The 23,354-nt window shown below is 31.6% G+C and overlaps 3 protein-coding genes across 3 annotated transcripts; 2 read left to right on the top strand and 1 right to left on the bottom strand.

Annotated features, from left to right (window-relative positions):
• The first annotated feature begins 2,223 nt into the window (after positions 1–2,223).
• On the top strand, positions 2,224–5,813 carry LOC107637361 (cytochrome P450 85A). Its single transcript, XM_088485361.1, has 9 exons — positions 2,224–2,894; positions 3,408–3,729; positions 3,830–3,979; positions 4,129–4,377; positions 4,470–4,556; positions 4,703–4,781; positions 5,121–5,227; positions 5,365–5,489; positions 5,589–5,813. Exons 1-9 carry the CDS (start codon positions 2,701–2,703, stop codon positions 5,680–5,682), a joined length of 1,407 nt encoding a protein of 468 aa, XP_088341487.1. The 5' UTR covers positions 2,224–2,700; the 3' UTR covers positions 5,683–5,813.
• Positions 5,814–11,598: 5,785 nt separating this feature from the next.
• Positions 11,599–14,727, top strand: LOC107635469 (UDP-arabinopyranose mutase 1). Its single transcript, XM_016338944.3, has 4 exons — positions 11,599–12,123; positions 12,604–12,854; positions 13,002–13,170; positions 14,098–14,727. The coding sequence occupies exons 1-4, from the start codon at positions 11,812–11,814 to the stop codon at positions 14,425–14,427; spliced, it is 1,062 nt and encodes a 353-aa protein (XP_016194430.1). The 5' UTR covers positions 11,599–11,811; the 3' UTR covers positions 14,428–14,727.
• Positions 14,728–16,759: 2,032 nt separating this feature from the next.
• On the bottom strand, positions 16,760–21,561 carry LOC107635468 (tRNA (guanine(26)-N(2))-dimethyltransferase 2). The gene is made up of 12 exons (XM_016338943.3): positions 21,289–21,561; positions 20,554–20,895; positions 20,311–20,398; positions 19,934–20,055; positions 19,581–19,720; positions 19,420–19,492; positions 18,802–18,890; positions 18,555–18,660; positions 17,885–18,097; positions 17,594–17,788; positions 17,438–17,515; positions 16,760–17,327 (listed from the first exon to the last, which is right to left on the bottom strand). Exons 1-12 carry the CDS (start codon positions 21,379–21,381, stop codon positions 17,091–17,093), a joined length of 1,776 nt encoding a protein of 591 aa, XP_016194429.1. The 5' UTR covers positions 21,382–21,561; the 3' UTR covers positions 16,760–17,090.
• Positions 21,562–23,354: the final 1,793 nt, after the last annotated feature.

The following is a 23,354-nucleotide window of genomic DNA, read 5'->3' as shown; positions in this document are numbered from 1 at the left end:
ATATTATATTCATTAATAAGATTGAAAGACTTAACCTATGTTGTGTTAATATTATTATAGTAATATATGCACATTAGTTAACACTTCCCTCCTTTCTTAATAATTATATTAAGTCCCACAATATTTAAAATTAAAAATTTTATAGTTTTTATAAGTATAAGATAATTTTTTTTTGAGTTAATTTTTAGAATAAGTTAGACCATTTAATTTCTCATATGATATGGTATATATAGGAATGACAATACCACCCGAATCTGCAGGTACCCACTCTGCCTTTATCCGTTCGGGGCGGGTTTTTGAGAGGGGCGAGGGCGGGGTCGGAGTCGGATTTAGGTAATACCCGGCCCTACCCGCCCTGCATATATATAATATATATAATTTTAATATATAATATGTATAATATATGTAAAATAATTAATAAATAATTAATAATATTGTATCATATTTAAATTTTTACTTTAATATATATTATGTATGTGATGATGGTTATATAAATTTTGAAAATTAATTTTATTTATTAGATTTTAATAATTATAGGAGCGGGTAAAAGCGGGGCGGGTACCCGCAAGGGTGGATTATGGTTCAACGTTTTACTACCTGTGGATAGAAGCGGGACGGGTTCTATGCGGGTTCTTGTACGATGGAACGGAGTCGGATAGAGTATAAACCCGCCCCTACCCGTCCCGTTGCCACCCCTATTATAGTAAAATTAAAAATTATTATTGGACCACTCATACACCACAACAAATTTAAATCGTCTTTAAATTTTACGCTCTAAATTTTTGTCCAGTTTTAAGTGTTTGACAACTTTTACTTCTTGAATTAATTTTTAGAATAAATTAGACCCACTTAATTTTTTATAAATTATTATCTAATTATTGAAAGAAAGATAGAAAAAGTTGTACATTCAAAATACTGTTAGGAAAAAAAAAATAAAAATAAGAATTCTATTTATTTATTTTTTTTAATATGCTTGTATGTGCATGATTGAGACTGATCTAGCTACATTGGAAATTTACCCTTGATTGTGGTAGATCACAAGATTGAACAGTCCAAAAAAGTCAATATAATATATTTGAATGGTTAGTTTCTCTATAGGAGTAATAGTGGCACCCCATATACTAGCTTAGCTAGGTTTGAAATTAAACTAGCAGTTAGTATTTAGTAACAGAATTTGGGAACCAAATCTGTTTGTCTAAGCAAATATATTCACATGGTAACCTAAAGAGAATAGTGTCTTATAGTGAATGAATTATGTAATTAATAATGTAATGTAATTTGCATTCATGACCAGATCTTATTGACAGACATGTGAAGGACTACCCTTTTCTTTAAGGTCCAATGGGGTGCCATGCATGTGCCCTTTTCTTTTAAATAATCTAATAGCTTAATCATAAATTATAGATAAGATATAGAAAAGTATTAGATAATTAATAATTTTTATGTTTGTCTTGTATTTAATTAATAAAAATATTATCTCCTTAATACTTTCTATTACATTATCATAATGCAAAAGTTCTATATAATGACATCTAATCAATACTTTGTTAGCTTTAAAGATACATATTAGTTTTGTACTTTTCATATTATACTATATAATTAAAGAAGTCTAAATTCATCGTATTAGTCTCTTTCTAAAATGAAATTTTAAAAACTAAATATTTTATTTATTATTGTTGGTAGAATTAACTTAAATCTTAAACATAGTTTTATTGTACTAATTCTTCATAAATTTATTTAGCAGTGTAATACACTTTATGTGAGAGTGACAATATATATGTCATGAATTGATATCTTGATTTTTTACCTATGAAAGTGACATAATATATTAAGGATTATGCTACGTATATATTAAAATCAGTTATTAAAATAAAATATATATTAAAATATAAATATATTAAAAATAAATTAAATTATATATAAATTTATATATAAATATATTGATAACTAATTTTAGTAGTTAATTTTAGTGTACGAATAATATTTTTGATAAATTAATTATGTACTTATAAAGAACAATTTTCCTAAATACTTTCCTTAGATAAACCCAACACCTTATACAAAAAGAACTGAAGACAGTAAATAGTTACAGTATCTACATTGAACTATCATCAATCACAATCTTTCCAACCGACCCTCTACCCCATTTTTCTTTTAATTTTTTTATTTTTCTTTTCTTTTATTTTTTTTCTCTATAAAAGCAACAAACATTTCCTGCTCCATAATCTTAAAGGGTCCTTGAATAGGTGTCTGAGTTATTTATTTATTAATCATTATATGCAAAAAAAAAAAAAAATTATAAAAAAAATCATTGTACACTTCAAATGACACTGTTATGTTGAGTTGTTCAGTCCCCTGAAAATCCTCTTCAAAAGGCACAACTCCTTTTTTCTCTTCTTCCAACTTTTTTACAAACCCTCCATTAATTCCATTATTTAAATCCTCTAATGCCTACAATAGGGGATGCTACAACCTTATAGAGTGGCAATTTATTTGGCTACATAGTAATTAATTATTCCTATATTCTTTATTATTCTTAATATTATTATATGATATGATATGAGATGATGGAAGAAGGGGGGCTATAAATATGAGTGTATGTGAAAACTTGTTGTGACTTCAACAACAGAAGCAGGAGGTTGCTGTTCAAAGTGTGTTCTTTGTGGTTTTTGGTTCTGAGTTTCTTTGAGCAACTCTCCAATGGCTATGTTATTGGGAATCATTGGTGGGGTGGTGTTGGTGCTCTGTTTTTGCTCTGTTTTCTTGTTGAAGTGGAATGAAGTGAGGTATAGGAGGAAAGGATTGCCACCAGGGACAATGGGGTGGCCTCTTTTTGGAGAAACCACTGAGTTTCTTAAGCAAGGTCCAAACTTCATGAAACACCAGAGAACAAGGTAACAAAAAAGTTGTCTTTTTTTTTTTTTTTTCTTCTTTGTTTTCAACATAGTTTTTAGGTGCATGTTTTCAATAATAACAATTCCTCTGTTTCATTTGCTTAAGTGGGAAAAGAAAGTTTCATTTTTTTGGGTTATTGAAAGCTGTTTCATTAACATCCCCTGCATGCCACTGTGATTTGTGTTATCCTAGATTCATATGAAAATCATTGAGAATAGCATCATTGATCTCTCTTTAATTTCTCTTGTGTTATTCTTGGAGGGTAGGGTGTGAATAGAAGAAAGTGTAGAAGGATTATCAATGGAACACTTTAAAGTTTAAAGTCTCAATGTCCCTAAAGGAATTACATTCACATCATGAATGTGTATGTAACATTTTTCTGAATTATGTTTTCCTCAAATTAGTTAAACTGGGGTGTGAAGTAATCACTGTTCATCAATGTACTTTTAGGTCTTTTACCTCATACTACTAATGATTGTAACTTTATTTATCCCCTTTGGTCAAAATGGCAGGTATGGTAGTTTTTTCAAATCACACATACTTGGGTGTCCTACCATAGTGTCAATGGATCCAGAGCTGAACAGATACATTCTGATGAATGAATCAAAAGGGCTTGTTCCTGGTTACCCTCAATCAATGTTGGATATCTTAGGAAAATGCAATATTGCAGCTGTTCATGGCTCCACTCACAAGTATATGAGAGGTGCATTATTATCCATCATTAGCCCTACTTTGATCAAAGATCAGCATCTGCCTAAGATTGATGAGTTCATGAGATCTTTTCTTAGTCATTGGGATAACAGAATCATCAACCTTCAAGACAAAACCAAAGAGGTTGGTTTGTTTGTTACTTTGTTTTGTTTATTATGTATCTGTGTCATCAAATATATCAATCAAAATCATTTTTTTAACTCTTGTAATGATTCTTCAACAGATGGCATTTCTCTCATCACTTAAGCAGATTGCTGGCATGGAATCTAGCTCAATATCTCATCCATTCATGACAGAGTTCTTTAAGCTTGTTCTAGGAACACTCTCCTTGCCTATTGATCTTCCCGGCACAAATTATCGCCGCGGACTACAGGTACATAAAAATCAGCTACTAAATCAGCTTTTTTTTTGTTATTAAAACTTAGACCACGATTTATGGAAATGAATTTGCATTGTGCTGATATTGTTAATGGAGTTTTTCATAGATTCATAGTTATATTGATAGAATATGTGTTGTTGCAGGCAAGGAAGAACATAGTTAGCATTCTAAGTCAGTTGCTAGATGAAAGGAGAGTCTCCCAAGAAACACACCAAGACATGCTTGGAAGCTTGATGATGGGTAGAAGAGAAAACAGATACAAATTAACTGATGAAGAGATCATTGATCTGATAATCACAATCATGTATTCTGGTTATGAAACTGTTTCAACTACATCAATGATGGCAGTCAAGTACCTCCATGATCATCCCAAAGTTCTTGAAGAAATGAGAGTGAGTGCAACAAAAAGAAACAAAGAAAAATTCTCTTGTTTTTCTCTTATTATGTATTTACTTATATTGTTTTTTTTTTTTTTGTAAAACAGAAAGAGCATTTTGCTATAAGAGAGAGAAAGAAGCCAGAGGATCCAATTGATTGTAATGATCTTAAGTCAATGAGGTTCACTCGTGCGGTAAGAAATTGAAGTAGTTAGAAGTTTGTGTCTTTTGATTATTCTTTTAGCAACATTATTATTATTATTATTTGAGTTGGTTACTTTTTCCAATAAATATTATATTATTGTTTGATCAGAAATTTGAGGTTGTCTTTTTCTTGCAGGTTATTTTTGAGACCTCGAGATTAGCTACAATAGTCAATGGTGTTCTGAGAAAAACAACTCATGACATGGAACTAAATGGTGAGATGAGAGTTCTTGCTTTTTTTTTTTATGATCACTTGATTAGGTCTATTTTCTTTGATGGGCTCAAGAAGAAGCTGTTTTTGACTTTTGGTGCTTCTTTCTTTCTGCCACACTTTTACAGCATTCATAAAGCATGTAAAAACAGTAACCATAAAAAGAACAAGAGTTACAGTAGTAACCCCTAGGATAATGACTATACACTTGTATTTATCATACTAGAAATTATGGTAACTAGTTTTGTTATTTTGCATAAAGAAAAAAGGTACCTTTTTTCCACTAACTACCACTTGGGCTATTAGGATTATTTTAATAAAGTATTCCCATTGTTTGTTTCAGGGTATTTGATTCCTAAAGGTTGGAGAATATATGTATATACAAGAGAGATAAATTATGACCAGTTTCTGTATCAAGATCCACTGACATTTAATCCATGGAGATGGCTGGTTGGTACCACAACCACTTGCTGTTTTTAATATGCACAATTCTTCCTCCTTCTAATGCATAATAGTAAAGAGCTTTAATTTCATATCAGTGTAATTAATAATAAGATATTGCAAAAAAAAAAAAAAAAAAAATGCAGGGAAATAGCTTAGAGTCACAGAGCCACTTCTTGATATTTGGAGGAGGCACTAGGCAGTGTCCAGGAAAAGAGTTGGGAATAGCAGAAATTTCCACTTTCTTACATTATTTTGTAACTAGATACAGGTCAGTCATTATTATTATTATTAAAAGTTAAGAAGAATATATATTAAATAATAATAAATTTCTGACATATGGTATTTAATGTTGTGTTACATAATGCAGGTGGGAAGAAGTAGGAGGAGATAAACTAATGAAATTTCCTAGAGTTGAGGCACCAAATGGACTTCACATTAGGGTCTCATCTTTTACTAACTAGGCATTTGTGTTTTATGTATAGTAATGAGAAATAGCATATAATAGGGCCTTTTTTTTTTTGTATGATAATGTTCTAACAAATTAGAGGGAAAAAATGAATGGAATTAATTAATTAGCTTCTTTCTTTCTTTCTTCAGTTCTTGTACCATCTTCTCTCCTATATTTTTGTTCAATTTAAGACTATTATTATGAGCAGCATTTATAGTTCAATTGAGAAGGGTGAAGAATAAATTATTACTTTGGACCACCGAGTTACATAGCAAGTTAAAATGACCTAAGCCCAAAACTCTAACATGAGCCCAAATACTTTGGGCTGAGAATTCGAGGCCCATGCTTGATCTAAAACTGGTATGGACTTAGTTGTCAATGACTTGAGACTTGGTATCTGCTAATTTTGTCCGACCAAAAACAGAAAAAGAAACATTATTTTATTTTATTTATTCCATTATTCAAATTTGATACCGCCAAGTCCCCCGAAAAAAAAAAAAAAAAACAAAAACAAAAACAAAAAGAAAACTCCATTTGTTCTATAATATTTGTTACCATAAAAAGGTAGATTCAAATTATCATTCAATCTATTTGATATTTGGATATAAGTAAATTTATGGTCTATGGATATAAGTAAATATATGCATGTTTGGGAATAGATATAGGAAAAATATAAAAGAGTACTTTGACGCACAAGCATTCTGTGTGTTAATGTAGGGTCCAAAAAAAAGTTGTATTCAGAAGATGTATTATATACTGTTTAACATAATAATTATATCAATAGTTATTTCTATGGATTGAACTAGGGGTGTACATGGCTCGGCCCGATCCGAAGATTCGGTCCGGTCCCGAATACTTTAGAAACTAATTTAGTGTAATTTAATCGGGACTAGGGCTGGGTAAGGGTCTCAAAAATAGACCCGGTCATTATTTCGGGTCGGGTCCGTGCCATAACTCGGGTCACCCGAATTCGGTCCGGTCATCATACATAATTAATATTTTGTGTTATTAGTGATGGATGATGACTATTCTTATGTGGAATTTAAATATTGTAAATCTTAATATTTTGTATTATTAGTCATTATAAGATTATAAGTTAATGTTTTATGTTTAAAATGCATAAGACTTTAGACTAATGCATAATATTGTGTTATTTATGTATTGATTTAAATATTTGGTGTTCTTAGACAATATTAGTATTGATTATGGTTATGCTTTAATTTTAGAAAATGGTTGGTTCTTGTTATATTTTTCTAAGTGAATTTTACTATGTGAATTGTGAAATAATGGTTGGAGATTAGGTGATTTTTATATGCTAAAGACCCGGTTTTTATCCGGTTTTTACCCGACCCGAAGGTGCGCAGGTTTCATCGGGTCTAGGATCGGATTAGGGTCTAAAAATTAGGCCCGATCTATATTTCGGGTCTGTGTTAAGCCAAACCCGGTGTGGCCCCGTCCATGTACACCCCTAACTTGAACATATAACCTTAGGATTATATAAAGACAACTCAACCATTGTTTTAAGGCAGAAGATGTATCGTATACAGTCTAACATGATAATTATATCAATAATTATTTTTATGGCCTGAACATATAACCTTAAGATCACACAAAGACAACTCAATTATTGCTTCAAGAAAGTAACTAACATAGAAAAATTTAGCAATAGGAGTAAAAATGTAGTAAAATTTAGGTATAGATATATTATTTTTTAACTTCCCATGATACCCAACAAGTTAAGAGTCGTGGATATGGGTTTCATTTAATGGTCTGAAAGTTGCCAATGAATTATTACATATACGAGATAAAATTCGAACTTTTGACACTTGTTTAAATGGACGACTAAACTGATCACTCGACCAACCCAAATTAGTTTAAATATATTTTAAATTTTAAATTAGAACTATCTATATATATTGATAAAAACTATAGAAATGTACGCAAATAACTTATTACAGTATTTAAAATAATAAAAAGATAATTTCATACACATATTTATAATATTTTTTTAATATGACTAAATATTATTTTTTATATTTATTTTTAAACAATTATTTTACTTTTCATGATATCATATTTAATTGTGAAGTCTACTTATTATAGTTTTTATGGTATAAATAAATTTTTTAACCAAAAAAATTACTATAATCAAGACTATTTTATTAATGATTATTAACACGGTATATTAATATATAAATAATATATTTTTTATCTTAAATAACTTTTTAAAAAAATCACTAATAATTTAAGTCATATTTAATTAAAAAATTAACTTTTAATTTAATTATCAAATAATTAACTAATATCATGAAGTTAATTATCATTATTGTTTTGAGTTTATTTATTTATTTTTTATTTTTATACTAAATTAAATTTAACAATATAATTACTATTATATGTTAAGTTTAACAAGATACTTTTTTTTGACATAAAATACGAGAAAACATTTATATTTTATTTTGGAAGCAAATATAATATAACAAGGAGCAAATATATATATCTATATATAAATAGTATTAGTATTTTTTAAAAATCTTTGTGAATGCAGATGCCCCTTTTTCATTGGCTGTGGATCCGTTTCTGCTCCCAGGTTTTTCTTCATATAGGAGTAGAATATTTTTTGAAAAAAGATCTCATAAGCTATTTTGCATTTTGTTTAAGATAAAATTCACACTTCAAGCAAATTATTCCAAATAAGTTACGCATTAGATGGACCCATTTTCAGCTTTAATTATAATAAGTGTACACTAAAATTATTTATCAGAATAAAATATATATTAAAAATAAATTAAATCATATATATATATTTATATATAAATATATAATAACTAATTTTAATTAGTGTGCAAAGAACATTTTTGTTCCTTCGAGTGGATTCCATTCCGGATACTAGGTAAGTTAGTGTTTGAAACTTGGACTTTATTGTACAACAAATGAAGCTTATGGAATGAACCCAAAATAGGTTGGGTGATGAGTGCTTATTAGCGGCCAATTAAGTTCATAGAAGCTAAGAAACTTTAAAGTGGAGTTGCCTAACCCATGGCTTTAATAACACTGTTTGCTTTCTCCTATCTTCTCATGCTCATGCAAATGCGATTAATTCTACCAACTTTTGTCAAATGTGAAGTTTAGCTAACATTATCAAAGATATATGGAAGGCAAGTTGGAGTGTTAAAGAACTCACACGAAACTACTTAATTCAAAAATGAATTCCGCTAGGGAATTAAAAGGTATAGCCAACAACAAACCAATAAATATACTTAAACTATATTTTATACTAATTAATTGTCATTAATTATTAATTACCTCTTTTTACTCTCATTTATTTTTTACTATTTATTACGCAAATCCTAATTTATTTAAAAAAAAAAGTTGGAACTCAAAAAGAAAACACCAAAATATAAGATAAAGAATCATCCAAATCTTAGGAAAAAAAACATACAAAACATAGGAAAAAGAATCATCTACATCCTAAGAAAAAAAACATACAAAATATAGAAAAAAGAATCATCCAAAATAATAAAAAGAATCATTTGAAATTTAGAAAAAAGAAACATAAACAACTAGTTAAAAGAATCATTCAAAATCAAATAGGAGAGGAGAAGAAAAAGAGCCGTAAGGTGACCGGCGACGACATCTTGGACAGTGTTGCGTGTACGGTGGGAGACTCGTGGTGGCGCGTTGCAAGGAGGAAGCCACGGAGGTCGGGCATTGCGAGTGGAGGACTCGCCATAGATCAGAGTAGTTGATTGCACATCCCGAATGGGGGACCGGCGGTGGCTGCGTCGCAATGGGACAGTGGGCGACGGCGTCGACGAAAGAAGGACGGCGACGGAACGCGTGAAAGAGGCCGGCAGCGCGACGAAAGATGCGATGGTGGTCGATAGACAGCGGCGTCGAAAATACGTGGAGACGGCAGGTTTGACGAGAGAGAAATTTGACTGTTTCCGAATGAATGAAAAAAGATTAATTTTTTATGGATTGTTTTTATTGTGTATTATAAATGTGATTAGGATAAATGAAGAAAGAATTTTTTTTGAATTTTGAATTTTAATTTTAAATTTTATTTATTTATAAAATTTAAATAATAATATAGTTGGGTTATGTTGGCTTGTAGTAGAGTTGTTTTCTATATTTTTTCTTCAAAAATTTAAGTTAATAAATAAAAATATGTACATAAATAATTATATTTTATAAATATCAGAATTACATTATTTTACATATTCAATAACGTAGTTTAGGATAGGTAACTAGCTCATAAGTGTGCATGTACTCTCTGGCACTTGGTCAACACATTCAACAACAATCAATGCCCATAGATTCATTATTCTTGCTTACTTACTTTTATTACAAGCTACTTTAGATTTCATTCTTTATGCATCCATGGTTTTAATTAGCATTGGTATGCTATATATTGGTTACATATGAACCATCTTTAATTGGATCTCAAGCAATTCACATAAGGAATATCAATGCATGGAATTCATTTAACTATTTTGAGAATAAAAGTAGCGACAATAACGTGTATTTGTGACTACATATCTAATTTTCTAAAATTAGTGTTGTTAAAACCGGACCGAACTGGCTAGTTTGACTGAAAAACCAATAAATCGGATCCTAAATCGATTCAGTCCGCTAAATAAATCGAACAAAATAGAGAATCGGTATGAATCGATCAAATCCGAAGTGAATCGGTGAAAACCGGTCAAATTTAATAAAACCAATTCAACCGAACCGCTAAAAATTAAAATTTGTCAAAATGAGTGGAGTGGGTTTTGAACACCTGTTCTCAATGAAAAAAGAGCAAGTCATAACAATCAGGCTATTACAATTTTAATTAATACATTTACAAATATATATATATATATATATATATATATATATATATATATATATTTTTATCAAATAATTTACTTCTATTTAATTTATTTTAATTTTAATTATAAACTCACTTATTTTTAAATTAATTATATTTTTATTAACAACAATTATAAATTCATTTATTTTTTTTATAATTATATAATATCTATTAATATTATTTTTTAATAAATACTTATAGTATATAATAGTATAATAGATATAAATTTATTAATAAATTATTAAAATTTGAAAATAATTATTATTTTAATATAAAAACAAAATAAAATATTTATGATAGAATAAAATTAACAGAATACTTATTATTCTTGTTTCATATTATTTTAGAATAACTGGATATTTTTAAAATGTTAGTAAAAATATGTATTTTAAATTTTAATTTTAAATTTTTGACTATTTTTTATTTTTTATTTACATAAGACCGGGTTAATCAATTCAACCAATAATCCACTAGTTGAACCAATAATCCAGTAACTTGATCGGTTTAATTATCGGTTCAATTCTGACAACTATGTCTAAAATTATTATTTTATTGCTCGTCGACTTAATTAGGCATCTTTAAATATACGCATCCTTTTCATGTTACCAATATATGTATGCATGCATCGTATATGCACAATTACTTTGCTTGATTTGGATCCCTTCTAGGGTGTATGTACATAGTTGGGCAAAGAGGTGAGGCTAATTAATTAAATTGGCCGAAGAATTGTTCCTTAATTAATCTCAGGTACTTTTAATCATGATATTCTACTAATATGATATGATCATGATGTGCCTAACTTTCTAAGAGAATTATTACACTAATATAGTGAAACCACTAATATTGTGCCACGTGTGATGCTAAACCCTATTTAATTTGGAGCGTTTTATGGCTTGACTTAAGTAGTGGACATTGAATTGAAAAGAAAATGCCAATGCAACGATCGAGTTTGGGATAAATCACTTTCATATGAGTTGGTTCATTTTGTAACTACCAGTTTGATGACCAAGTCCCATGAAACGAAACATACTTTTTATGTTAGAAAAGAATGGAATTAACACCAAGGATTTTAAGTTGAAGCAGTCTTTGTTTATTTGAGTTACCGTAAAAATTCAGACACGTTTCTTTAATCTCGTGCCGAAAACACCGCACTCTCCATCACGTGCCACACACCCTCTCTCTCTCTCTCTATATATATATATAGACACACATTTTCTGATAGATCTTCAAGCTTCTTCATTCATCTCTCTTGTCTTTGAAATAAAGTTGTGAATAATATATATAATGACAAGTGCAAGAGTGTTATTGAAGGATGAACTTGACATTGTGATTCCAACCATAAGGAACCTCGACTTCCTCGAGATGTGGAGGCCGTTCTTCCAGCCATACCATCTCATCATCGTTCAAGATGGTGACCCTTCAAAGACCATTAAGGTACCTGATGGATTCGACTATGAGCTATATAACCGCAATGACATCAACAGAATCTTGGGTCCCAAGGCTTCTTGCATCTCCTTCAAGGATTCTGCTTGTCGTTGCTTCGGTTACATGGTCTCCAAGAAGAAGTATATCTACACCATTGATGATGATTGCTTTGTAAGTACTACTTTCATCAATATCATCATAAAAGACAGAATCGTTACATAATTTGATATATTTGACTGAACTGTCTAACATAATACATGTCAATATCTTAACTATTATTTGCCATACTAACTAACTAGAAGATATCTTTTAAACTTTGTGAATTGTAGATCTTGTTAGAATATTGTTATATCTTGTTATGGATTTTACAGGCTGTTAGAAACAGTATGCTGTTTTGTTCCTATGTAACATGTGATTTGAAACTCTGACATTGGTTGTGTAATGACAAGCTTAATTTGTCTACAATGTTATTCTTATATTATTATTGTTATCCTTGTCTTTTATGTGTTTCACACTTTCACTACTCTATCTCCTTAACCAGTGTAAATAAATAAACAAAACAGTAACATAATTTAAGATTGAAACATCTGCTGTTCAGTTTTCACATTGGTTTTGTTTTATGTGTATTCATCAATCTTTGGTATCCTAAAGGTTGCAACTGATCCAAGTGGAGCAAAGATTAATGCACTTGCACAGCATATACAGAACCTTCTGTGTCCATCAACACCTTACTTCTTCAACACTCTGTATGAGCCTTACAGAGAAGGTGCAGATTTCGTTCGAGGCTACCCTTTCAGTCTTCGAGAAGGAGTTCCTACTGCTGTTTCTCATGGACTTTGGCTTAACATCCCAGACTATGATGCACCAACTCAGCTTGTGAAGCCTCTTGAGAGGAACACTAGGTTAGTATGTAGTACTAATAGTCTAATAGTACTTTCAATTTCACAAGAAGGTGTGATTGGCAGAATGTTTTATAATTCTGAGAATCGCACACCTTCTGTGTTAATTTCTTACTATGATTTCTGAAGTGTGAGAGTATTGTGATTAAGGTATGTGGATGCTATTATGACGATTCCAAAAGGGACATTGTTTCCAATGTGTGGAATGAACTTGGCATTTGACCGTGACCTTATTGGACCAGCAATGTACTTTGGTCTCATGGGTGATGGCCAGCCAATAGGTCGCTACGACGACATGTGGGCTGGCTGGTGCTGCAAGGTTAGATATATAATCATTCATGTATTTTTTTTTTTTCTGTAAGTAGGGGGTGTACATGACTCGGTCCAATTTGAATATCCGGTTCGGTTCGAATGTTCGGCCCGGCCCCGAACTCTTTAGGGGCTATTATAGTATGATTTCATTGGGTCTAGGGTTGGATAAGGGTCTCAAAAATAAACTCGGTCATTATTTTGGGTCGGGTCCGTGTCATGGCTCGGGTCACTCGAAGTCGACCCGGTGGCCCGGTCATCATACACAATTAATATTTTGTGTTATTAGTGATGGATGATGACTATTTTTATGTGGAATTTAAGTATTGTGAATCTTAATATTTTGTATTATTAGTTATTATAAGACTATAAGTTAATGTTTTATATTTAAAATGCATAAGATTTTAGACTAATGCATAATATTGTGTTATTTGTATTGATTTAAATATTTGGAGTTATTAGACAATATTAGTATTGATTATGGTTATGCTTTAATTTTAGAGAAGAATTGGTTCTTGTTATATTTTTCTAAGTGAATTTTACCATGTCAAATAATGGTTGGAGTTTTAGAAATTTGGATATTTTCACATGCTAGCTTATAAGAAGGTATCAAAGTAATGTAATTTAACGGCCTGGTTTTCACCCAGTTTTTACCCGGTATAATCGTGACCCGAAAATGTATAGGTTTCATCGGGTCTAGAGCCGAGTTCGGATCTAATAAATAAGTCCGGTATATATTTCGGGTCGGGTCTATATCACATCAAACCCGGTTTTCACCCGGACTATGCACAAGGTTAAATTTTTGTAAGAAATGATTTATGTGTGTAAATTATACTGATTTATGTGTGCATACGTGTATATAGATACTGATTAAACATCTTGTAAACTTACTAAGATGATTTTGAGCCTAATTACTAAGATGATATGATTGTTTCAGGTAATATGTGATCACTTGGGATTAGGAATCAAGACTGGTCTGCCCTATATATATCACAGCAAGGCAAGTAATCCATTTGTAAACCTTAGGAAAGAGTACAAAGGAATATTCTGGCAAGAAGACATTATTCCATTCTTCCAAAATGTTGTTCTTTCAAAAGAAGCCACCACTGTTCAGAAGTGTTATGTTGAGCTAGCAAAGCTAGTGAAGGATAAACTCTCCAAAGTTGATCCTTACTTTGACAAGCTCGCTGAAGCCATGGTCACTTGGATTGAAGCTTGGGACGATCTTAACCCCCCTGCAAAATCAAATGCCAATGGCAAAGCATGAAGCAGTTATATATGTATGTTGGTGTAATTTATGTTGTTATGTTCAACTTGAAGCATTGGTAGGTGTAATTTGATTTAGTTACTTCCTTCCTTGAGTTTTAGATACAATAAAGTACAAGAGTGTTAGAATCATAGGGCATTGCTTTGTTTTGATTTTTTGTCTGATGGGGTAGAACATTGAGTTTCATGCGAAATAAATTGTTATAGGAAGGATATTCATGTATTTGTATTATGTCTTGTTGTTAGTTACTGATTACAGATCAATAGTAGAATGAAGTTTTCATTTCAGTGTAAAAGAAAATTCCTCTTTTGTTATGTCAGTTAAGTCTTAAAGTAGTCTCTGAAGTTGCATTCGAGTTTTAAAGTGATTTTAAAGTTAATAGTTACTCAATTTTATCTTCGAACTTGCACTCTAAGACTCATACTAGTTCCTAATACGCTTTCCGTTCATCAGAACACTGAAACGATGTCGTTTTATATTTATTACTCAATTTTATTCTCGAACTTAAACTCCAGGACTCGTACAGTTATACTAGTCCCTAATGCGCTTTCCGTTCAACCCGAGTCTCTTCCCCTTCTCTTTTCCTTTCTTTCTGTTGCCGCTTCTCGCCAGCTTCCGTCACGGCACGGTACAGCGACGCGCCACACAACCCCCTTCCTCAACCTAGTTTGTCACACTCTTGTCTCCTCTATATTTGTCTGGCTCTCCCTCTTCTCTTGTCTCCTCTCTCTCTCCCTCTGTCTTTTTTATCCTAAAACTAATTCCTCTATTAGGTTATTTTGTTTTTTTCATATATAACCAATCATCAATTTCTACAGATGACTAACTAAATATTCTCATTATTAATCAATATATACCATTTCAACAAATTCAATTCAAAGTCATCCTTCTATTTAAACCACAAAATCTATTTATCAAGTTTAAAATCTTATACAATCAGTATAAAATCTGTTACAGTAAAAAAAATTGAAAAAAAAAAAACCCATACAAGAGAAAAGACAGAGAGAAAAGACTAAGTTGGAAAGGGGGACGAGCAGCATGGCATCATGAAGGGAAGCCGGTGAGAGGGCAGTGGCAGAGGTCTCGGGTTGGAGAAGGGAGAGGAAAAGGGAAAAGGAAAGGATTGGGAAAAGGAAGGAAAAGGGGAAGGGAAAGAGCTTCAAATTGAAAAAGGAGAAGGAGAAGGAAAAGAGAAAGGACCTCAGGTTGGGAAAGGATACTTGGAAGAAAAGGGGAAGCGTGCTTTTTATTTTTTATTTTTTTTAATAAATACAAAACGATATCGTTTTCAATGTTCTGATGAACAGAGAGCGCCTTAAGAACTAGTATGAGTTTCAAAGTATTAGTTCGAGGATAAAAGTAAATAACTATTAATTTCAATTACTATTTTGAGGTTCGAATGTAATTTCAAAGACTATTTTTGAGGCTCAATTCATTCTTATGTGTATGTTTCTTGTGATTTATCATTCTAAAATCAACCAGCATTGATATTCATATGAACTTCTTTTAATCAACTTTGCTCTAACATATTCTAATATTCACATGTTAATGCAGAATTTTTAACGGTCGAGTTACCCGCTTCCTAGCCATATGTAATAATTGGAAATTGAGTGAACAATGATAAGAATATCTTTTGTGCACTAGAGTTAAAATAACATGGAGTTTATAACAGTAACATGTCTATAGTTCACGTGACTAAATAAACATGTCGTACGTTAATTATATTATTTGTACTCACTTTTATTTTGTAGTTCCTTAACCGAAAGATGTCTTTAATCTTTACTATTGAAATAGTGTGAATTTATACAATGTTTAAAAAAATGTGTCAACTTGATGAATAAAAATGAAGCAAGTACACGAAAAAGTTTGCTTGATATATTGGTAGCTGGCTAGGAGTTGGAAGTTTACGAGAATGGTCCACAATTAGAAGTTGTCATTGCACCTTCAGAGCCGTGATTTTTGGTTTTTATTCATAGACATTATCTTCTGATAATCAGAAACTTTGTTCTTTTCTTTCTACTGTCCAAACCAATTATTCCATTTTAGTAGTAATTGAAGTTATTGGAACATTTTTCACTGTTTCTGGCTTTCTCTGCCTCTGGAAGTTCCAACTTTTATGGTTCTTGGTTCAAGACTTAGAGAAAAAAATTGAGAAATGAGAGGTGACGTGTGTTACAAGTTTTAAGGAACTAATATCTGAAAAAATATTTTATAAAAAGAGAAATACAAATTTAGTGAGAAACATTGAATTTAATTTTAATTACACGTACATCTAATTACGTGACACCACATCAGCAAAAATAATTACTTTGCACATTGACTGTATGAATAGTTATCCAAAAAAACGGATAAGATTGCATGACTGTGTAAAATGTTTTGTGTAAAATGTTTTACATTGTCAGTGCATCAAAAATAAACTCGAGAAACATTATCCTACAATACAATTTCCCATTTTCAATACGTAATTCAATATCATGCAGTCATGCAGAGTGAAACAAACAGAGAAAGAAAGAAAAAGAAAAAATAAATAAATAAAAACACCACTCTCTAGACCTCTCTAATGTACTCTCACTTTGCCTATAAATTCTACAAAATTTGGTGACAACAAATGAGCTTCCATTAGTAAACAAAGATGAAGCCCAATAAAGGACCCCATTTTTGAGCTAGGTTGTGATGTTATTTTCTTCTACCTTCTGCTTCTTAGTTTTAGATTCTTCATTGTCTTCCTGGTTGAGAACTCCATTAATTGCAGCTTCCCCCAACAGAGAAACATGCTTACTAGTAATTTGACGACCTGCCCTAACTTTAGGACCCCAATGCTTTTCGGGATTCGGAAGAAAGCGTGCAACCTTCTTAGCTTGTGCCTTGCTAAGAGATGCCACTGCTCTAGCAAAATTAGCCTATAAGGCAAACAATATAGAGGTTTTAGAGTCTGCTTCAGTAAATAACTTGTATAAATGTTATATGGAAAAAACTTCATGAGAAGAAAAACTTGAAATGGAAAATATACCTGAAGAACAGGTTCCTTTGCAAGTATGACAGTTCCTGCTTGATCTGCTGGTTGAGCTTTTACAGGATGATTTTTTACCTATCCGCGAAACATAATCAGTGACTGTAACTAACAGACTATCGATGGAAAAAGAAACGAAACATTATAAACTCTTACCCAACAGCGCATGATATCCCAAATAACATCCATGGGTGCATCTGATTTGAGTCCCAGTGGATTAACATGTGTTCCGGATATGCGGTAGCCAGCGTTGATCACCGCAGATCGGAAAATAACTGCAGATGGAGAAGTGCATTTAAGTGTAGCACAGAGATTGTGCAGACTTAGAAACAAGGGTACATCAGGCAACTCCTGAAATAACATTTGTTTAATATCAGCATAACCGAAATGCATGTGATAAGTTAATGGTATATTGGTATGAAAAGAACAGACAGTGCAAAGACAAACCTCCGATATTGTAGTAAGCAGCGCAGATATACGATCATAAGCAGGATAACTGCTCTTCATTGATTTCACGTCCGCAAGCATAGAAGTCACCCATTCTTGGTCATGGATTGGAGCAGACCATATAGGTCCACCCATATTGAATTTCTTCCCACAATAAGTGCATTCTTGAGGAACAACAGGACCATAGCCAGGCAGATATCTGACACTATTATTCTGAAAAATGAGGGGAAAAGGGCTACTCAACATCATTGCATTTTGCAAGTATAATCATAGTAAAGCAATACGTTTCATCATAAACCACATCTGACATCTCCCTACACTAGAGGTTTGGCACCTTTAAGACATGAGATAAACATAGATGTAAATGCAGGAAAACATAAGGTTCATCTTCATAGTTTTCAGTTAGGAATGTTATCTTATATTTATTGGTGTCAGCAATAACCATTTCAAGAACAAAAGAGTGATGGATCAAACCTGTAGACATTGAAGAACTTGTCTACTTAACATACAAAAAGACCAGCACTGATAAAGATACGGTAGAGAAGTGATGATTCGGGATTAATTATTTCATTTTTCAAGCAACATGTACTTCCTATGGTACATGTGCCATGCTTTTAATTGATAGGCTTTGGAAGTATCAGCAAGAGATCAAACCATGATATGTATATACCTTGGCAATGGTCCTCCCAATGGGCTGTAGGTGGAAAGAATCACAGCCAGTGCACTGATAAACATATGAAAGCTTCAGGGGAGTGTTTTTCATTGCACTTGCAGAACTGCAGCCAATAATTTCATATTTCAGTAGGCAGCAAAGACAGTGAAGAACTGTTATACTTGTAAAAGCATCACTTCTAAATGGCTCCAGAAAGTTTTCAGTACAATTATAGCAGAAAAAAAAAAGTTGTAGAAGGATTTACGTATATATGCGAACAAAAACGCGAACATAGAAGTCTATCTGTACAGATAGCACAGGAACAATGTATCTCTTGTAACGATTAGCATGACTCTGCATAAAATGGAGAGAAAAGGATCATATGCCTATACTAAATAAACAAATTTACAGATATTTAGTTGCTATAAAATCCAACACATTATGCTAATCTATTTAGTTGGTTAATGCTGTATGCTTGGCACAAAACATCTAGGCCTCTAAATTAAAGCAAAACAACACCCTAATTAACATAAACAAACTATTAAGTTACTGTACGAATTTCAGTTTTATTAACAAGTTCCTAAGGGCATCAGTTAAGGAAACAAGGAAAGGAAACTATTCTGTTCATTTTATATATAGCAAACCATAATTTGATATAACTAACAACAATAATTAATCCTCAGAAGTTCCATGATGTATAACCCTTATGTGTTTGCAAGCAATCATGGGTTACTGCCTGGAACCTTCCGTGAATGTTAAAGTTCCTATCCAAGTGAAGGCAAAAGAATAGCATCATTGTTATCTTACATTTCTCAAATTCAACTAGTTTTTATCAAGCCACCTCTCAATTCCTTCTTACTTAAACAATAAATTATAGACATACCTCAATGGAAGCGAGAAGGATTCTCAAAGCCATTTCATGGCAATATTTTCCTCTCAGCGGATACGAACCATATCTGGTATGAATAGCATTTTTAAGAAGTCAGTCCACAACTCAAGTTATTGTTGAATAAAGATCACAACAAATAAAAGTATTAACATTACTTCGAATAGCAGACCTCCCCATTTCCCCCACAGAGCACTGCCATATCTGTTGCTGTACACATCAGCATACCTCCATCAGCAACAGATTGAACTGCTGAATCCAGGAACACGGAAGGTGAACCATAAGGATCAAGATCAACCTGGAAAAAAAGAAAAGAACACATCAACCCCATGAAAAATAGTTAAAGTAATAAAGGATATAAAAAATGACTTGCATGGGACAGAATAGCAGATCATGCATTCATTTCTTAATAATCACAACTGGTGATCTGGATCAGTAAGGGTCACCAATTAAAAGTCTTCTCCTTGTGTCTAAAGGTCAACCTAGGCATGTAACAACATCATCTACTCACCACGTCGAACTCTTTGGGGTGGGTTAGCATATATACACGAGCATCAGCGAGATGAGACTCAACTTTTGAACACGCTACTGAACCATTAAATTTGATGTTCCTTCTGCAAGCGTCAACAGAAGCTGCTCAAGCAAAAATTCGGACTTAGTTGTCAACAGCATAAGCTTAATGATGCATACAAATAAGTAATCGCTTAAAAGGAAAGGGCAATATAATAAATTGTTTAGATCAGAAAAAGTCAAAAGTGACAAACTAACAATATATGCACTGTCAACACAGAAAGCTAGATCTTTCATGTTTTCGATAAATAAAACAAATCTGGTAGAGAATATTCTAAGACTTCAATTTTTTTCTATAATGCAAAATCCTTGAATCACCTTGATCGTTGTCCAGAGCAACCACCTGACCAATTCCTTCCACTTCACGAGCATACCTAAGGGCCCTTAATCCAGAAGCAGACAATGCCTGAATATATAAACGCATTAAACACAACACATGAGTTCCATAATGCATTGAAGAGGAAATTATCCAATAGCAATTAAATGTACAATGGCAAATGATGATGCCTGTACCAAATGAATTATGTAAATGGAACACAAACTTAAAAAACAATCTATAACCTCTAGAACTCTTGGTGGCTTCAGTTCCCTCTGAACTTTTCCATCTGCATTACTCATTGACTCCCCTTCCCCGTTGCATTCTTCAGAGCTCTTGACTTGCTCCTCTGCTGTGTTGCACGGTTCATCAAGAGCCATTCCATTCCCATCTTCACATTCGCCATTATCTCTACAATCTTCAGGTGGAGATGCATGAGGGACATCCTCCTTGGCAGGTTCAGAAGCATCACTTTCAGATACTTTTGGAGCTCTTTTAGCTTTCTTGGGCAAATTTGCTTCATGTTCTTCCTTACGTTTGGATATAAAAGTTCTCAAAACAGCAATTGACATATCCCTGTTATTAACCTAATATGATAAATAAGAATGATAAGTAGCGTTCACCAATCACCACCAACACACTCTAACAAAAATCAAGCACATAAAATGCACCAAAAATAGATAAAATTCAAACTTGATAAATTCAGATGATATGCAATGAACTGTGACATCAATAAACAAACATTAAACAATCCATAACCACAAAATAACGCAACTTTGCCATTTGCCAATAATACTCAACTACCCAAGTTCCGAAATTTGGTTTTTCTCTGCTCTATGACCATTTTCTATTGGTAATTTCTACAAACACCTAAGCTCCAACCCAGAAATGTATCCAAATCCCAGAGCAAATTCATCACAAGCATGAAACTTTGAACCTGGAGAAGCATCAAAGAAGAAGAAAGGAGAGATTTTTGGGACCTGGGCTTTGTTATAGAAAACTTCATTCTGTTTGTGCATGAGAATCTCAGCTTCTCCTTCCTTTACGATCTTGAATTCACTGAGATCGGCCATTGCTGAGAGAATAAGAAGAGCAACACACTGTAGCGGTTTTCCTGAGAGTTAGAGCTTCTGTAACTGCAACTCAATCGTGTCTATATTTATATGCACGCTGGAAACAGAAAAAGAAAAAGGAAAAGAAAAATGGCCACTGCAAACCCTATTGGTTTATCTTAATTAATTTTCAAAGTTCTCAATGTCCGCAAATTCAATGGAGATCTGTTTTGTCTAATTTATTTTTTTTTATTTTTATTATGCATATTTTTTTGATGTCGTGAACATTTAAATTTATTTTAGTATTTAATTGAAATTATAATAAGCAATAAAATTGAGTCAAATAATAAGCATGTTTGACAAAATAGTAAATAATTAAATACTAAGTTAATACAGCATACTTTAAAAACAAGGTGCCATCTACTGTAAAGATGCATCTTTACAGATTTTTGTCTTTTGTGGTAAAAAAGCGTGTCACTAAAGAGTGTTACTTAAAGAGAAAGTGTTACTCTTAATCGTTAATTTGGCTTTGATACCAATTTTTACCATTTCTCGATGTATATTGTGATTTCATTTTTATAGTTTTCAATCTTGTTTTAGTTTATAATATTCTTTTTTGCATGGATTATTGTATATAAAATCTTTTATCTGTTTGTCTTTTTCTTTAATATAATTTCTCAAATCCTCAAAAACTTCTTTTATTTCTACACTTTCTGTTGTTTCTAAATACCTTCTTAATTTTTCGACTTCATTCTCCATTTTTTCTTTCAACAGTTTTAATTCTTTTAAGTCATAATATGGTTTTCCAGGCATTTATAAATTTTTTAAATTTAATTCCAACTTGTTTATATTTATTCTTATTTCTATCCTTTTTATTATAAGGTCATCAATTTCGATCTGAAGGTTATTTAATTCCCTTTTATACTCTTTTATTTTACTTTTTAATTTTTCCGCCCTTTTTCTTTTTATTTTATTTTCTGGTTTTTTCAATCTTTTTATGCTTCATTATTTATTTTAAAATTTCTGCAAACTCTATCATCGATTCATCACTATTTTCTAGATATTCTATTAATTTTTCTAGCTCTTCAACTTCTCTTTTTATCTGGTCATAGATTATTTTTAGAGCTTCAAATGCTCTTTGATTTATTTCAGAAAACTGTAAATAATTCAAACGATTTTCTCTTTCAAAGAGCTCTTGTTTCTTGTCTTGATAAGTTACATATATTTCTTCTTTATTTATTGTCATAATTTAGTGTTTAGGGTTTCATTTAATTTTTTGACCTTTTTTGTTAATTCTTTTATTTCAGAATTTTCTTCTTTAATCTTTAACTTAGATAAACTTAAAGGGCTATTAATTTTAGATTCTCTTATTTGAAAATTCGATGAAAATAATTTTCCTAATGGTTCTTTTAATAATAGAACTGGGTTTTCAATAGCTTTATATTTTGGTATTTCTGTTTTTACAATTTTCTGAAATAATTCATCGACATAAATTCTTTCTCTGTTTTTAAATATTATACTATGATGGCTATTTGTTAGAGCATAATTTATTGCATATGTAATTGAAAATGGTTCATCATCTTGTTCCATTATTCTTTCTGTGAAATTTATAAGCTAAACTTATAGATCTTCCAAGATTTTCAGTTGATAAAGGTATAGCATATCCAAGATGGGCATTGAATTTAACATTTATGTTTGCCAAGTTTCCATGAACAATTCTAATTATTTGATCTATTGGGTCATCAGTAATTCTTTTGTCACATATTGCTAAGCTTATTGGTGAATTAATTCCTTTCATATATGTAGATTTGATTAAGACTTGTATAGTACTAATATGAATCCATCCAATTTTAGATCTTTTTTGTTTATCCTTAATTTTTTCAATCTGTTTACTTAATTCTTCATCATTTATTAAAGCTATTTCAAATTCTCCATTGGCAGATTTTATCTTTATAGAGGCTTCAAGTTGAATTTTTCCATAGTATATTATATTT

This window comes from Arachis ipaensis, chromosome B4 (assembly GCF_059453495.1).
Source record: "Arachis ipaensis isolate K30076 ecotype BB chromosome B4, ASM5945349v1, whole genome shotgun sequence".
Taxonomy (NCBI): Eukaryota; Viridiplantae; Streptophyta; class Magnoliopsida; order Fabales; family Fabaceae; genus Arachis; species Arachis ipaensis.
Note: the sequence above shows the minus strand (reverse complement) of the source record. Positions and strands in the feature narration are given on the sequence as shown.